General features: G+C 49.8%; 1 protein-coding gene across 5 annotated transcripts in view; it reads left to right on the top strand.

Moving 5' to 3' along the window:
- CYSTM1 (cysteine rich transmembrane module containing 1) overlaps positions 1 to 17,033 on the top strand; it is a 67,621-nt gene that overhangs the window by 43,046 nt on the left and 7,542 nt on the right. The window contains exons 1-2 of one of the 5 annotated variants that reach the window (XM_071443060.1): positions 176 to 292; positions 12,307 to 12,548. In XM_071443060.1, coding sequence (XP_071299161.1) covers positions 12,326 to 12,548 — 223 coding nt within the window. In that variant the 5' untranslated portion in view covers positions 176 to 292; positions 12,307 to 12,325. Of the gene's footprint in view, positions 1 to 175; positions 327 to 1,090; positions 1,209 to 12,306; positions 12,549 to 17,033 lie in introns of those variants that run through there. The other 4 variants (XM_071443057.1, XM_071443061.1, XM_071443062.1 and 1 more) reach the window with 4 other exon arrangements.

Genomic DNA, 17,033 nt, shown 5'->3' with positions numbered 1-17,033 from the left:
GGGAGGGACAACGACAGGGACAGGGGCAATAGTTGGGACAGGGACGGGGTAGGGACAGGGACAGAGACAAGAGCAGTAACTAGGACACGGACAGGGACAATAGCTGGGACAGGGACAGGGACAGGGGCAGCAGCTGGACAGGGCCCGGGGCCGCCCTGGCCGCTCCCTCTGGCCACGCCCCCACTGTGGGCACGCCCCTTAGGGCGGGGCTCAGCCCGTGACGTGTCCGCCCCGTTCGGAGGGGGCGTGGCCTATCTCCCGTGACGTCACCGTGCCGCGGGGTGCGCAGCAGGTGCGGGCGGCGGCGCGAGACGCGCAGGGCGCAGGTACCGGGGCTCCGTGAGGGGCCGGGGGGCCCGGGCTGGGCTGGGCTGGGCTGGGCTCGGCTCGGCTCGGCTCGGCTCGGCTCGGCTCGGCTCGGCTCGGCTCGGCTCCGTGCGGGTGGGAGCTGCGGCGGGTGGGGGGAGCGGGGCCACGCAGGACTGATGAGGACGAGGAGAAGGAGGAGGAGGAGGATGAGGAGCATAGGGAGGAAGGCACCCGGAGGCGAAGGGCCGGAGCAGTCCCGTCCCTCGCCGCCCGCGGTGCGTGCCCGCCCTGCGGACAGCGCTGCGGAGGGGTCGCGGCAGGAGGGGCCCGGTGAGCTCCCCCAGCCCGGGGGTGCCGCCCTGCCTGGCAGCGCCGGCCGTGCGGGTTTTGTCCGAGAGCTGCCCCGGACAGGTCCAGGCCGGCCCGGGGAGCGGGGCCGGGGCCCCCAGCGCTGCCCTGTCCGCGGGGAACGCGGCGCTGCCCGGCTGAGGCCGTGCGTGACCCAGGGCGGGCACCCAGGGCGGGTGGGCACGGGTGGAACTGATGCTCGGGCTTATTTAGTGTACAGCGAGAGGCATGGCAGCGCTCGGAGTGAAAATAAGAGTGCTGCATCGTGTCTTTAAAGCCGTTATGGTTGTCCTGGATTTATGTTTTCTGTTGCTATAGCTGAGGACACCTCATTTGGATAATGAAATGTCACGGTGAAATAGGAGAATGAGGGACGGAGAGGACTTGTGTCCTGTCTCTGCCGCATGGATGTGGGCAGCCCCTCTCTGTCCAGGCTAGTGCCACTCATCCCAGCTCCGTGTTTAGCTTTATCTGAAAGGAAAAAAAGAGACACTTTTTGCTTTTGATGCCTGTACTACGAGACGTGTGTGAACAACCTGGTTGTAAATAGGGTAAGTCTGAGTAAGGTGGTGAGTGTGGGTGAGTTATAATGACTGCGCTGAGCAGCTGCCTTCTCCTTGTGCTGTGTAAATACAGGGATAGGATACAAGGTGTGGGAAGTGCTGCTGTGCTAGCAGTGGGGTATTTCTCATCAGTTGCTTAAATAATAAGTGACTCTTCCTAGAAATTTTTGATGATGATAATAATAACATTGCTATATCAGGTAGACTGAGGAGGAGGCTGAAAACACTGAGACTTTGTAAATTTTTCTGATCGCATTTCAGTGCTTTTTGGGGACAGTCAGGGATTAATGTGCATGTTAGATAATAATCTCCTACTGCGCAGAATAGTGGTTTTACCAAGCACAGGAACTTCTGCAGCACAAAGTCTGCTACCCTCTTCTCCTTATTCACATGCTCTAAAGGCCATCTTTGTTAGATACTGATTTGTCATTCCCCGAAGGGTGTGAGAGCTGTAACTGATAATCTGCAGAGGCTGGTGGGTGTCCTTGCAGCAGAGGTCGAAGAGGAGCCTGTCCTGTAAAGGAGTGACTGTGACATGGGTGGGGGCTCTGTGTGTCTGAGCAGACCCTGCAAGGCCATGCCCTGGTGTCAGTCAGAGCAGAGAGCTCTGCTGTTCTGCTGCCCTGTGTCCCCCAGGGCCATGCTGCATTTAAAATTGGCAGTAGTTTTCTGCTCAGAAAGCCAGAGGTGTTCAGTGAGTGTAAGCAGAGATGTTCCTGCTCGTAGCATTGCACTGGGACGATGGAGAAGTACCTGGAGGGCTTTGTGTGCCCTAAACAGAGGAGCTGCCTGTTCTTAGGTACTTCTGTGCAGGATCAGATTAATATGTTACCTGATTTATTTTTTTTCTATGAGGGCAGAACAAGTTTGTGTAACTCTGGATGTTCAAGAAACAGGTCAGCATTTCTCCTGTCGCATTTGTGATCTCTCTGTGGCAAGGCTGGAAGCTTGTCAGGGCTCCCTGAAAACTTCTCGTGGGCACTGGAGCCTTGAATGGGCAGGTTCACTCATTCTCTGCTGTCAGTATTGACATTTTCTACTCTCTGGGCTGTGTATCCTGCCTTTCTCAACTTCCTCCTGCTGACCTCAAAGCCAGTGGCTCAATGAGTAGAAAATAGCACCGTCATTTCTGGGAATAGGGGAAGATAGGAAGGACCCGAGTCATTCAGGCAGGCTGTCGGTATTGCCAGGCCTGGCACCCTGCCTGCCTTCCCACAGGCAGCCTGAGAGCCTGCCCAGCCCAGCGTGGGAGAGCCTGCCTTCCCCAGGGCTCCTGCTGAAGTTCTGGCCTCACAGCCCTGCTGAGGGACAGGCCAGTGCTGGGCTGCCCTCACTGCTGTGTCCTGGGAGCCCTTCCCAGCTGGGGTTGTTCAGCCTGGAGAAAAGGAGACTCAGAGGTGACCTTATCACTCTCTTCAGCTTCCTGAAGGGTGGCTGTGGTGAGCTGGGGGTTGGTGTCTTTCTCCGGGCAACAACAGACAGAACAAGAGGACACAGTCTCAAGCTGCGCCAAGGGAGATACAGGCTAGAATTAAGGAGGAAGTTTTCCACATAAAGAGTGGTCAAATACTGGAATCATCTACCCAGGGAGGTGGTGGAGTCACCATCCCTCGATGTGTTTAAAAAAAGACTGGATGTGGCACTTGGTGCCATGATCTAGCTGAGGTGTTAGAACATGGGGTGGACTCGATGATCTTAAAGGTCTCTTCCAAGCTAGAAATTCTGTGATTCTGTGATCCCCTTGTGTGGAATTGCCATCAGCACCCTGTCCTGGGAGGGAGCAGTGCTGTGCTCCAGTGCCTGCCCACAGCTGGCTGGGATTGCAGGAGCTTTGGGGAATGGACCTCCTGTTGTATTCCTTATGCTGCACAAAAGCTGCTGTTTCTGTCACTTAAATATCAGAGAGAGAGATTTCCACGCTAGGATTATCAAGTATTCTTGAGGTATTATTTGGTCTTACCAGCTATTGAGGGCAGTTTTTCAGCCCCTGACAGGGTAAGGCAAAGCCTTTCTTGGTTTGGTGACCACTGGGAGAATCTGGGAGTGGCCCGTGACAAGCAGACATTAAAGAGGATTTTTGCATATGCCCTACAGGCAAAGTAAAACATCCTGTTAGAGCCACATGAAAGATATGGAAAAGCAGAAAAAGTGAGAAAACACGGAGGGGGGGGTGGAGAAATCTCAATTTCATTCCATTTTCCAGCCTATCATGGAAATCTCCTTCTGAGTAATGAGATCTCAGCTGTAGAAAATGCTTATATTTCTGTCTGCACACAGCAACATAGCTGTGCCTTGGGAGCTGTGTGTGCTTCTGCTTGAGGTGCTGGAAAATCATCCTGCTCTGGGTGGTATCTCCCACTTAATCCACCAGTGTTTCAGAGCTGGGGAAGTTTTCCTGAAAGACTGCTGGTGTTCCATGGCTGGAATGCTGTCAGAACTGAATAACACACAAATGTATTATCTAAATAACATACAAATCTGAATAACATACAAATGTATTATCTGAATAACATACAAATGTATTATCTGAATAACATACAAATGTATTATCTGTGCTTACTAATTTTCTTGCCAGTCAAATTGCTTGTTTCATGTTCTCAGTTAGACATACAAAGCTGCTTGCTTTAACTGTTATTTGCAGGTCTAGTTTTACCTGACAATCAGAAGTTTTCATTGAGTTTTTTGTTGTTTTGGTATTCATTGCACCTTAAAACAGTCAGTACACCACTTTAACAGTAAATTATAGTCATGTATTTCTGGAATTATCTAAGGCAACACATTATACAAGGACTTGAACAAGAGCAGTGCATGCCAAAGCATTCAAAACCTGAAATCAAGATGTTGATACTTCTCTCTGAAATTATTTCAGTAAAGCACTTTGCTTTTTGGTGTGTTTTGCCCCAGGCACTGCTGTACCTCGGCAGAGTCTCACCTGGTGTGTCAGCAACAAGTACCATGGCTGTGAAGTGATGCTTTCCATCTTTGTAATTGTTAGTTCCTGGTGTTAAAGTATATTTCATCTAAAGGTTTTCTAAAACCTTTCATCAGATGTCTGAAAAACTGCACAATTTCCCCCATAAAGTTGCAGTTCATGTAGTAACAGTAGCAGGGCATTGGATTTGGGGTTTTTTCCACTAATGCTTTGTTGTAGGAATTATGTCAGCTTCATACTTTCCTTCTGCCATGCAGAACATGTAGGTAGACAGTGGGCAGGCAGTCAGTGATGGGTAGTGTTTTTGTAGAGGTTTGTGTGTTGGTAACAATTGATGAGACATTGAAATTTGTCTGAAGAAGAAAAATACTGGCATGCAATGCTGTGTGGGTGTGAGGGTGCATTGGTAAAGCTCTCTGGAGATCTGTGACTGTGGAACTCCACAAGGCATGTTGCCTCTGAGGCAAAAACTGTCAGCATGACAGCCCTTTAGCACTGATCAAAGCCTGGTTTCTGAACCCAAAATCACCTGGAATTGTGCATGTCCATGATGGTTTTGCCAAGAAGGCTGGGCAGACAATGGGACTGGGGAGCTGGGATGGTTTGTAGACACCAGCATCAGCCTCAAACATCATCTGCACTTTCCATTTTCACACATAGGCAGATTTCAGATCTCTGGAGGACTTGGAGGACACCAGGAGGAGGGAATACCTGGCTCAGGAAGGTTAAATGCTTGTTCATCCAAAGCACTGCTCACTGCACAGAGCTGCCAGGTCTGATGGCTTCAGCCACATGAGCAGCAGCAGTTGTTTTGTGCAGGAGGTGCCTGACAGGCACTCAGCTAAACATGAGCAAATGCCCCTCTTCCCAAGGACTGTGAGTGTCCTGCAGTCCAGGACACCTCTTAAGGAAATGGGCTTGAACAGAAGAGTGGGTTTTAGCTTTTCCTTTTACAGAACAAAGCTGGGCTTTTTGCTTTTGCCTAGACCTGCATTTTGGAAATTACTTTAATTTCAAACAGCTTTTGTCAGAAAAGGTGGGGGCAGCTCTTGTTCCTCCTCATCTATTATGGCTGATGGAGCTACCTGGTGAAGTGGGAGGGCAAACCAGGGAGGAAGCTTTTCCTGGAAACAATCTGAGCAATAATGGAATCTCTTACAATTTATCCTTAACATACCTTTCATACAATCAGTAAATGGAGCTGACAAATAAGCTGGTAAGAGGGAAACACGGAGCCAGTGCCATTTAAAAGCCACTTGTGCTCTTTTTCATTTGGATACTGTTCATATGAAATGTAATTTAAATGCTAGGCTGGTTGCCAGGAGCTGGATTGTTGATGTTAAATGTACTTTCCATTAGAGCTCTGTATTGGAAAACTGCTTCCTAGTGCTGCAGGCATTGGAAGGGGTGGGTTACATCAGGGTGCCCCAGTTGTCCTTCTCAGGGTCTGGCCTCTCACCCTGCCCTCCACCTTCATCTCTGCCAAGACCAGCTGAATCAATACCTGCCAGACCCAAAACCTGATTTCTCCTGACCACAGCAGCACGAGGTTCAGTGCTTGTTGTGCTGTCCTAAAAACAAGCAACTTCTCACCTTTCAATTCCAGAAATCTGCTAATTACTTTTGGGTCCTTGTGGGGTGTTTTGTTCTGTGTTCCAGACTGCTAATTTTCTTTGGTTGGTTTGTTTGTTTAATTTACTAATCCCCCATTTGTTTTCACTGGGCTGTTTGTTGCACTGTTCCCTATGCAAGAGAAGGCATTTCACCCTCTTTCAGCACCCTGGTTGGATTGCCCTCTCCCCCCTATGCACAGTTCTTTATTTCATGGATTTGCCTGCACTGGAGATTGCATTTGAAGGATCTGACTTGCAGGCAGCTGTCCATAGGGACTGGTATTTCTTTGCAGGTGGATTAGTAGCTGTGAACACCTACTGTATAAAAATACAGATGGTTTTATGCATGCTCTCCTCAGTTTTGCCAAGGTAACAAGATGCCAACAGGTAGAAGCAGATTCCTACTGCTCTCCCGTCATTTGGGCAATAATTATGGTGGCTATAATTAGTCTGACCTCAAGAGATATTTGGGAGCACCAGCCTTGTACGTGGCCTTTCAGAGGAGGGAAAAAGGTGAAAAAACTGGGTCATCTTGGCAGGCTCTTTGTTTGGGCACCCCTTGTGCTAACAGAAAAGTGTTCCTCCAACATGCTTTCCCTTCTTCTCTTCATTCCTGGTTGTTTCATGCATCATGTTACCCTCTGACCAAAAGTCCTCCTGTCCAGGCCCCCAGGCTGTGCCATAGGGCTGCACTTATGGAGTGACATATCCATCAGCCATCTAAATTAGGCTTCCTGTTCCTTTTTTCCTAGTTTTAGAGGTGGCAACTTGTGGATGGTGAGACTTCCCAGGCTGAAGCTGAGGCTGTTTTCAGGAAGAGGCTGTGCTGTCCCCTGGGTGAGCAGTGGGGTGAGCTGCACGTGGGCAGTGCCAGGCTCTGAGGAGCTATTCCCACTTGGAGGGAGGGATCTTGCAGCTGCAGTGACGTTCAGTGCAACTTGAGCTCTGCTTTTAGCTTGATGGATGGCAGGAGCTGCCCTGGGAGTGGGCTGGGAAAGGGGTGGGAAGCAGGAGACAGCTGTGGCACTGTGCAGAGAGAGTGTGCCTGCTTGCTCCTGGATAAATGGTGACACTAAAAGGCACAGTGATGGCTGGAAAGAATAATCAGGGAGTGTTGCAGGCTCTGTTGAAGCAGACAGTCTTCAGCTCAGGAGAGATGTCTGAAAAAAGAACAAGATAATGAATTCATGAGTGTGCTGGAAGAGGAGGATCTGAAGCAATGACTGAGTAGTTCTGTAGCAGCTGCCTTGGTTTGCTGGCCTTGTACAAGGCACTAAGTGTGAAACAATCAGAAGTTTTTTCAAAGCCTAATGGTGAAATTTGTTTCTCTAAGGATTGGTTGCCAAAATAGACAAGCTAAGTATATATCAGTGTGTAGTGATTGCAAAGCATTATAGTTCTGTACTTGCACCTTTTGCTAAGCCTTAGCCAGAGGCAGGTTACAGCTGTAGAGGGACTGATATTCTCCCATAGGATGGTGGTTCTTGCCTGTTGGTACCTCTGTGTGTACATGCACATCTGGGGTCATGTGCATTTTCTGTACAACACCACATTTTACTGAATTCTGCTTTGCAGACCTTTTGCAGCCTTCTGGCTGGGGTATGGTAAGCAGCTTGTTTGAAAATGAAACCCTGCTGTTGGGGTAGGGGAAATAATGTTTACTTCACAGTGGGGAACAAAGGAGTTTGAACATAACTTAAGGAAACAATGATGTACCAATGAACTTGCCCCTTAGCAAAAGTACTGATGCTGTGGGGAGGAGGAATAGGCACGTGGTTTGCCTTTCTCTTCAGATGGATTAGCGATTTCTGTGTTGTTAAGCAGCAACAGACAGGGCAAATGCTTAGTGACAGTCAAGGGAGTCTCTTTGTTTGCAAGGAAATCTCTTTGTGAGGCTGTGCAGGGACCATTGAGCTCTGTAGTGGCTCTTCCTGCTGGACCTCCTGCAGTGCATGGAAAGCAAAGGGCTTTACTGATGTTGGCTTCTTTCTTCTGAGCTTTGCCTCTGAGACGTGCTGACCAGGAAACAGATACAAGTTCTGATGCAACCTCACAGGGGTTGGTCATGGTTGCAGCTCACACAGAATTACTGGTTGGGGTAAGAACCCACAGCAAAGCTTGGTTTGACTAAGAGCTCAGGTATGTCTCTGAAAAGTATCTGCTTCATGATTCAAAGCCCTGCCATGCAAACACATACCCATGTGAGTAAATAGTGCTGGGAAGTATGTAAAGCCATGTATGAGGTCATGAGACTGAAGGAAATCTCAGTGTTGTCACACAGCTCAAAAGGGCAAGCAGGGATTTGTGTGTGTGTAGCAATCTTGCACTGAAACTGGAGGACAAGGAAAGATTCTTTCCGAGAACTTTGGTTCCACAGCTACCACCTGGGTTTGCTGAATGCCTTGATGAGTTTCCTCACTCATCCCCAGTGGCTGCTGAAGGTGTCCATGCTGGACACTCTCTTTATCTCTTGCCTAATCTCAGTTATGTTACTTTACCCTCAGTTGTGGAATATGCTCTTCTGAATCTCCATCTTTTCCTCTGTTCTGTTGTTCTGCTGTCTCTGCCCAGGCATCTGTACAGCTGTCAGTAGGTTCTGGCCAGTTTCCCCCTCAGTACCTCTCCCATATCAGCAGATGGAATCTCAGTTACTGCCTCCACTCCAAACCTGCCTTCTCTTCAAAGACTGTTTTGACATGGCTAACACAGAGCTGGTAAACAAAGAACATGAGCAGTTCTTTCTTGTTTCCTATGCTGCCATTTCCCTGTTTGCTCAAGCCACTGGATTTTTAACTCCTTCTGACCATTTCACAGACATTTCTGCAGAGCTGCTGATGTGCAGGTTTTTTTGTTCATCCCCATGTCTGTTGGTTTTAACCAGGCTCTTTTCTTACCGCACTCTTTCAGAGGTTTCTGAGCTGTACCAGCTACACCTGATCCCCATCTCAGCCCTTTCTCAGAGCTGCTTTGGTGCCTGGGTGGTTGCACTGGCTCCAAAGGGATTCTGGCATGTTCCCATGCTGGGTGCTTGCACAGAGGCCAGGCAGGCTCCCTGCCTGGAGTGAGTGGCCAGTCCTGATGGGCAAGGGTGGCCCTCAGCAGTCCCAGCACGAATCCCCTTGGTAGGGGAGCAGTGGGATGGCTGAGTTTGTTATTTGCTGACTGAATTTGAGTTCACAGCCAGCTGAAGAATCACAGCATCTGTTAAACCTTGCTTCAGCACTAAAATACCAGTGATATTGAATGTAGATAAATGAATTTATGCATATGAAGGGACAGAAGGGGAGGACTGACCTTCCCTGAAAAGGGTGGGCTGACTTTGAAAAACTGAAGTAATCCAAGTGCTGGAGCTGGACAGTGCTCATCAAAGCAAGCTAAGCCCAGGGAGTTCTTGAGGTTTATGAACAAAACATGGTCTGTTGTTTGCTGCCTTTGAATGCCTTGTGTGTGTGGGTATATAAAAACACATGTATTTGTACCTAGGGTGTGAACTTACACCCTTGAACAGAGAAGGAGGACATGGATGGAGAGGTTTTCCCCTGCCCAAGGAGCAGAAAATGGGCTGGGGCTCTTTGATCTGGACCAGGGCATTCCCACATGCCAGCTCCCTGGTTTGGTGCATCCCTAAATGCAGGAGGGTGACCTGATGGGGCAGTTTTCCACAAGGCAGGCAGCAGTGCCCTGGATCCCCTGGTGCCAGGAGCAGGCACAGCAGCTGTACATTGGAGCAGGGAGGCTCAGCAAACCAGGGCCTTCACAGGGCTGGCTGGGCCATGTCTGGGCACCAAATGGTTCCTCTGCCACATGCAGTGGTCTGTGGGTATACACACACACACTCACTCACTCACTCTGGCCTTGTTCTTCCCTGGAAACTTGCTTTTGGATGTTATTTTGGGACAATTTTCTGGGTTAGATGAGCATTAGTGGCCTGGTATGTCCCAGTTCTCTAATTGATTGCATTGAAGTGAGTTGTAGGGCTTGCTGCCTGCCTTTCCCTGCCTCCCTGAAGGAAGAATTTCCTTGCTGGAGACTTGGTGGGGGTGTTGCATTGCATTGCAGTGCAGTGGTTAAAGAGCCTTAAGTGTATGTTGGGCTTGTCAGTTTTAAAGTGAGCAGTTAAGTGGTCAGGCTGGCCTAGCAGTGGGAGAAAAAAAACAACTATAAATAAAATTCGTGTAATCCCTGGCATTTGGTTAAGCAGTTAAAACTCTTGAAAAAGCCATTAAAAGACATCATCTGCAGGGTATAGCACTGCCTTAGCAGTTAGCTGGGACAAATTCTTTGTGAAGGGAAGAGGAGGGACAGACTCCAGTGACCAGTGACAGGACCAGGGAACGGCTGGAGCTGTGTCAGGGCAGGGTTAGGCTGGATTTCAGGAAAAGGTTCTTCCCCCAGAGGGTACAGGGGGGCACTGAACAGGGAATGGTCACAGGTCCCAGGCTGCCAGGGCTCCAGGAGCTCTTGGACAATGCTCCCAGGCACAGGGGGGGGATTGTTGGGGTGTCCTGTGCAGAACCAGGCATTGAGCTGGATGGTCCTTGTCCAACTCAGCATGTTTGTGATCCCGTGACTGTGCCTGGCACACCAAGAGGAGCTCTGGGATGAATTCAGGTGAGTGACAGCCGCAGCCTGTGAGCCTCAAGGGCTCCTCGGTGTCCCCTTGGAGCCGCCCCTGGACCGCAGGCACTGCGTGCATCAGCCGGGCTGGGTGCTCGGTGCCGGGCTGGGTGCTCGGTGCCGGGCTGGGTGCTCGGTGCCGGGCTGGGTGCTCGGTGCCGGGCTGAGTGCTCGGTGCCACTTGGCACCATCGTTGCTGGCGACCTTCGGGCAGGAGCAGCGTGGAAAAACAAGCGAGAGCCTTGGGATCCGGGCTCGGGGAGGGGCAGCCGGCGCTCCGGGGCCATCAAACAGGGGCTGGAAACAAGCGCACAGCGGGCTGTGAATAAACACACAGCGGCTGTAAACACACAGCGGGCTGTAAATAAACACACAGCGGCTGTAAACACACACGCAGCTCGCTCTGCTGCAGGGGCTGCGGCAGCCGAGCCCATGGCGCTGGGCTCCGCTCGCCCTGCCGAGCTGGTGCAGAGGCTTCTGAGCTGTACCGGGTACGCCTGATCCCCACCCAGCCCTTTCTGCAGAGCTGCTTTGGTGCCTGGGTGGTTCCACCGGCTGCAGAGGGATTCTGGCATGTTCCCATGCTGGGTGCTTGCACAGAGGCCAGGCAGGCTCCCTGCTTGGCTACCAGAGGGAGTGAGTACCCAGTCCTGATGGACAAGGGTGGCCCCCAGCAGTTCCAGCACGAATCCCCTTGGTAGGGGAGCAGTGGGATGGCTGAGTTTGTTATTTGCTGACTGAATTTGAGTTCAGCTGGAATCCTTTGGGCTGCCTCAGCCCAAGCTCTCTGGATGTGCCCGTGGCTCCTGCTGCCCATCCCCGAGAGTGGGAACACGGTGCTGAGCAGTGAGCCCAGCCCGGCTTCGTGCCCATCCCAGTGCCATCCACAGGGCATCCTGCTGGCCAGCCTCTCCCTCTGCAGCCTGCAGCAGCAGCGAGCCTGGCCGAGGCAGATTGTGCTGCTGGTATTTCTCCCTGTGGCGTGTGGGAGGAGGTGTGTAGCAAAGGGGAACTGGTGATCTGTCTGCACCCTGTAATAGGGGAAGGAAATAGCAGGGTTCAGCTGCTTCAGCCAGGAAGGTTCCTGAATTTGTGGGATATTAACATACACTTCTGTTTCTCAGACAGGGAGAAGCTTCAGGAGCCTAATGTAAGCGATGGTTTGCTTAGTCATGCTACTTAGAGGTTCATTAAAATTGCAGTATTGTGACAGTCTTGTCTTCTGATGGCTGTGCCATGAGTAATACATGACATGGGTTTTATGAGCATCAACTCTCTGAGGTGTCTTTAATGTTGCTTTTTGAATGAGGCTGTGCCCAAGGCCCTAATTTCTTGTGGCTGCTTAATGATTTGGTTGTGTATGGCTGGAAGACTACACAACCTGCTGGGGTACAGTGGCATCAGGAAATTAATCACATACAGCCTTGCTCCAGAGTGGTCTGGAGGCCTCAACAATTATCAGAAGTGTAATGGACATTTGTATTCACTCCTTCTCCTGTCAAAGCTATCAAATATGCCTGGAAGAGGCTGCATTTTTCTATTGTTTTCCTTTCCAATATTTACAGAAACAGGAAATAATCACTTCTGAGTGTCTCTCTTAAAAGTGTTTTACTTGTGAGTGGAAGCAGAGGGTTTTGTTTTGCTGCTGCAAGACTTAGGTCTTAGGGTGAATAGCTGATGCATGGCTGGAAAGCAGCATGTTACTCCTGCTCAGCTAAACTTATGTCACCTAGAGAAATCACTTCAACTCCCTCCCTGCCCCTGTGATAGGGTTAAAAATAAATCTGCTGCTTGACTAGGTATTTTGAAGTCTGTTTCTCACACAACATAGAGCCTTGGAGAGCAGTGTGAAAAGGAACTCATATGGTCATGGATGAGCAGACAAAAGCAAACCAGTTGTCCTGTTTGTTTCCCTCTTTTGCAGGCCAGACTGTGCATCCCACATGAGCTACGATAATCCTCCACCGTACCCCGGCCCGGGCCCGACTGCCCCGTACCCACCCTATGCCCAGCAGCCAGGGGCCCCCCCTGGCCCCTACCCTGGCTATCCCCCTGGGCCCTACCAGCCAGGCCAGCCAGGCTACCAAGGATATCCCCAGTATGGATGGCAGAATGCACCTCCACCACCGCCAGGACCAGTGTACGCAGATGGGCCGAAAAACACAGGTATGGCTGACAGCTCCAGCACCACCTCAGGGACACGCTGACCTTGAAGTGAAGTGTTCACCAGCACCTGGCCCTAATGGCCTTGGAGGGGGTGGAGACTTGTGGGAAGTGCCCATTTTGTTTGCAGCTTGTTTTCATGCTTTTATTTTGCTGTAGTGTCTCTCACAGTTCTCTCTCTGGTTGTTGGAGAATGCTGCTGAGCATCCTTACTGCTGACTCCTCAAGGGAATCCTTATGCTGAGGTTGTTGCACAGGCTTTAGATTTGCCACAGCTCTCATTCCACCTGTCTCTTGGTTGATAAGTTTCAGCCAAAGGCTGCACAGTTAAAGCTAATAATATTCAAATGTACAATTCCTACTGAATTAATGGGCCTCAGTTTTCTGGAGCCCATCAGTATCTGTCCAAGTGATCTACTCATTCCTGGGCATTTTGGTTTTTTCTGAAGTTATTACCATTCTATGGAAAAACCCTGATTCCTGGGGAAGGAAGGGAGGGTGGTGCACCTTCCCTGTGGCAGCTGACGGTCCATCTGTGTACCATGTCCCCACAATGTGGCACATTGGTGTGCCCTGGCACCCACTGCTCTCCTGGGGCTTGCTGCAGGCTCAGGTTTCCAGAGCAGAGGCAGAGAAGATGATTAAAGGACCAGAGCTTCTCCTCACAGAAAGGAGGAGAAGCTCTGGTCCTTTCATCCTTTAATCCCACCTGAGAGAGGTGGGACTGTTCAGTGGTTTGAACAGTGTGATGTGGATCTATCAGGAGGGCCCAAATTTAAGCAGTAAACAATTAGTGTGAGTGAATAAGAAACTGAATTGAGGGCAAATCATGAGTTCAACTTCCTCTGTAACAGAGCAAGAGCCCTGCCTTTGAGGAGGAGGCAGCAGCATGGTGATGCTTCCCACCACTTCCACCACATGGACTCAAAGTGTAATCAGGGTTTTCCCTGGAGTTTGGGGTGGCTAAGAGATGTTCCTTAGTACTGGGCAGGGGACAACTCCTTGTCCACCATGTTGAACATCTTTGGTTGGTGCCAATGTTGCTTTTTTGCTATAGCCACACAAAGGGATGTGCTGGCAGGGGCTGAGGGGACACAGGGGCTGTGGCTTTGAGACAGTTCTGCTGCCTTGGAAGCTTGAAGGATCTTGTATCAAACTGGATCAGGGAACTGATAGCACTGATTGTCTTCTACTCTGCCTATGAGCCTGTGGACAAGCACAAAGAAGTTGGAGGGGACAGGCAGTGAAGTGTTTGAGTGTCCTTCACTGAGAGCCCAGGCTTGTTCTGCAGGAGGTTTGATTTTGTTAAGCCTAAGCTAACACAACTTCAGCTCTGCAGAAGCAGCACTCTAACTCATAAATCAAAAACCTTCTGGTAAGTCTTGTCCATGAGCTGCCTTCCTGCAGCTACAGGTGGTCTCTGAACCCTCCTTGGGAGCCTCTGATTTGCTCTGCTTTTGCAGAAGTAGATGTGAAAAAGTGATAGAATTACAGAATGGTTTGAGTTGGAAGGAACCTAAAGATCAGCCTGTCCATGGGCAGGGACACCTTCCACTATCCCAGTTTGCTCCAAGCACCATCCAGCCTGGCCTTGAACAATTCCAGAGATGGGGCAGCCACAGCTTCACTGGGGCACCCTGTGCCAGGGCCTCCCCACCCTCACAGGGTAGAATTCCTTCCCAAGATCCATCTAACCCTGTCTCCAAGTCCTCCCCAGGCTGCTTTCCATCCCTGCTCCACCCAGCCTGTGTTTGTGCTGGGGATTGCCCCTACCCAGGTACAGGAGCTTCTGCTTGGCCCAGCTGAACTTCATGGGGTTCACATGCCCCCACCTCTCCAGCCTGTCCAGGTCCCTCTGGATGGCACATGTTTATTTTAAACACATTTATTAATGTCTGCCAAGTGAAGTCAGGGCTATAACTTTGCATTTATCTGCAAAAGCTTTCTTTTTCTTCATTCTCCTTCTGTTAAACACCTTTCCCCCCCCCACCCCTTGCTCCTTTCTGGCCAGTTTGGAACCTGATCTTTGTGCCCTGACACTGTAAAAGAGCTTTCAAAGGGGCTTTGTTTAAGATCCCCAGGAGTGTCTAGTTTAGAGTGGCTGTCTCTAAAAAAGCGAATTTTTTATAAATCTGTTACACCAGTGCCATGTATCTGTTGATATCTGTGGCTGAACTCCTAATATAAAAAATTGACATCTAAATTTAATCAAAGCATTGCAGTCAGCCTAGCTGGTCCAGTGTGGTTTCCTGTGCCTTGTCAGTTCCTGTGGTGTTTCCAAACAATTATCTAGGAAGAGCTTCTGTGTGGATTTTTTCCTTTCAGAGCAGATGTTTTGCTCTCCTATGTGACTTTACTTAATCTAATGAATTAAGCTACTCAAGGCAGTACATTAGTATTTCTGAGCAAATGTGTGTCCACAGTGAAAATTGGGAAATTTGCTATACTTTAAATTCTGTGCTTTCCATTATTTTACTGTGTGGGCAGACTGCAAAGCGTAGGGCAGAGCCAATGTGCTAATGCTAATGTGTGGAAGTAATTATGTATCATATTTTGGTCTTGAGTGGATCCCACAGATGGAAATAATTACTGTTGAGCTCTCAGAATCTGATGGTAAAGTAGCATTTTATGGTGATGGTGTTGTTTCATCTTAATTTGTAGCCTGTCAGGAGTAGCAATGGACATAGGCTGTCCACCTGGCCCTTGGAGAAGTCAAAAATCCTCACATGCCTCACTCTCTGTATTAAAGCTGCATCTGAGATGTAACAGGGAAGCAGCTTAACCTGAGTGCTGCTAAGGGTAAGAAAGAGAAAGTTCTTGCTGTTGAGTGAGCAGTGACTCTGCAACAAATAGCTGAGAAAGGGATGTCACCACCTTTTCAATGTGCCCCTGGATAGGGGGACAAATCTAAAGGCTTGTTGGAGGAAGCTGCAGTCCAGAGCAGCTCTGAACAAGGAGAACAAGTGTGTTCCCCTCTGGACTGTCTGTGCAGGGTTAGCCAACCACAAGGATGTCTGGGCTGCAGAAATCAGCTTGTGGTTTGTGTTAAGACAGTGGTGTGGCCATATGACTGCCATGTGGCCACCCCCATAGGGCACAGGGACCCTGCAGCTGATCCCAGTGATCCTTGGCCCTTTCTCCCAGAGGGGATGGATAAAAGCTTGCACCTCCTCAGAGTCACCCCAGCTGCCTCAGGGTGTGACAGGCCTCAAAGCAAATGGTTTTTCTCCATGTGAAGGAGCAGCAAGCTGGAGACTCACTGGAGACTGGCTGAGGTGACACAGAAGCCCTCATGGGTTTGTTTTTTTGGATGGATGGCTTGTAGGCTTCACCAGATTACTGATACCAAAGTCTCCAAAGAAACCCCAGGTCTCACATCTTGCTAGGGCTGGCAGCTGCCTTGGCTGTTGTTCATTAGAAATAAACAGTTTGCCCTTTGCCTTTAGAGGTGGTGGTGTGGATGCTGGGCCTGAGGGACATTATTCTTAAGGGTGTCTGACTGAGCTTCCTGGCTCTGGGAGCTGACATGCTGACCCCTGTCTGCACTTTTCTGCTGCAAGGGCCAAGGGCTGGCTCCTGTCTGTCCACACAAAGGCCTTGAGGGTGAGAGTTCCTGGGACAGGGCAGATGTGCCACACAGTGCCTGCCCCAGAACAAAGCTGGGAAACACACAGCTTTAGCAATGTGGTTCCTGTGTGCAGCATTGTCTAGGCAGCAGGTTCTTCTTTACAGAAGGGGCTTGCTTAAGAGGAAGAAAAGACCTCATTCCAGAAGATCTCTCATTTCCCCACCAGTATTTTCATTATTTGCTATCAGCTGGCGTAAGGAAACCACAGTAACTGCTGACTGCTCAGCTGGAACTTTCTTGTCTATGTAAATTAGAGGTGAAATGTTATGGGGCTGATAAAGGTATGCTTTAAAAAGAAGTGGAATGAGCCAAAGTACAAAGTGACATACTAATTCTAAAAGCAGAAGCTGATGCTAGCAATTTGAGCAGTTTTATTTCTCCCCCCCTCCACGTTGATACATGCCAACATAATGGATGGGGTTATTCTGTGCTGTGCCAAAGGGAACCAGGCTCTGTCAGCAGGCACTGAAGGCAAACAGAGCTCAGGATTGCATCTGAGCCATTGTACACTCAGGTGGAAATCTTATTTCTGGGAGTTGATTACTTGTAGCAAAGCTGGCTGTGATAAGAGTCCCAGTCACAGTGATGCTGTCTGCCTCCTAATGTTTGCCCAGCTGCAGGATAAGCAGGTCACCCAGATACAGGCACTGAAAATCCCTGCATGGATTTTCATCTTTACCTGTCTCTGTGTGGAAAGGAGGGGACTGGAGTCATTCTGGTGAAGCTCTCCAGTGCCTTCAGTGGTTACCCCCTTGTTTGCCAAGCCCTGTGGAGCTGAGCCTTCCCCAGCAGGAGTTAATTTGGAGCACAGGCTTTCTCTCTCTGTCTGTTGATCCTTTCTAGTCTGTCAGATCACTTAG

Source organism: Agelaius tricolor, unplaced genomic scaffold (assembly GCF_023055355.1).
Source record: "Agelaius tricolor isolate 1412-34295 unplaced genomic scaffold, bAgeTri1.0.p SCAF_18, whole genome shotgun sequence".
Taxonomy (NCBI): domain Eukaryota; kingdom Metazoa; phylum Chordata; class Aves; order Passeriformes; family Icteridae; genus Agelaius; species Agelaius tricolor.
Note: the sequence above shows the minus strand (reverse complement) of the source record. Positions and strands in the feature narration are given on the sequence as shown.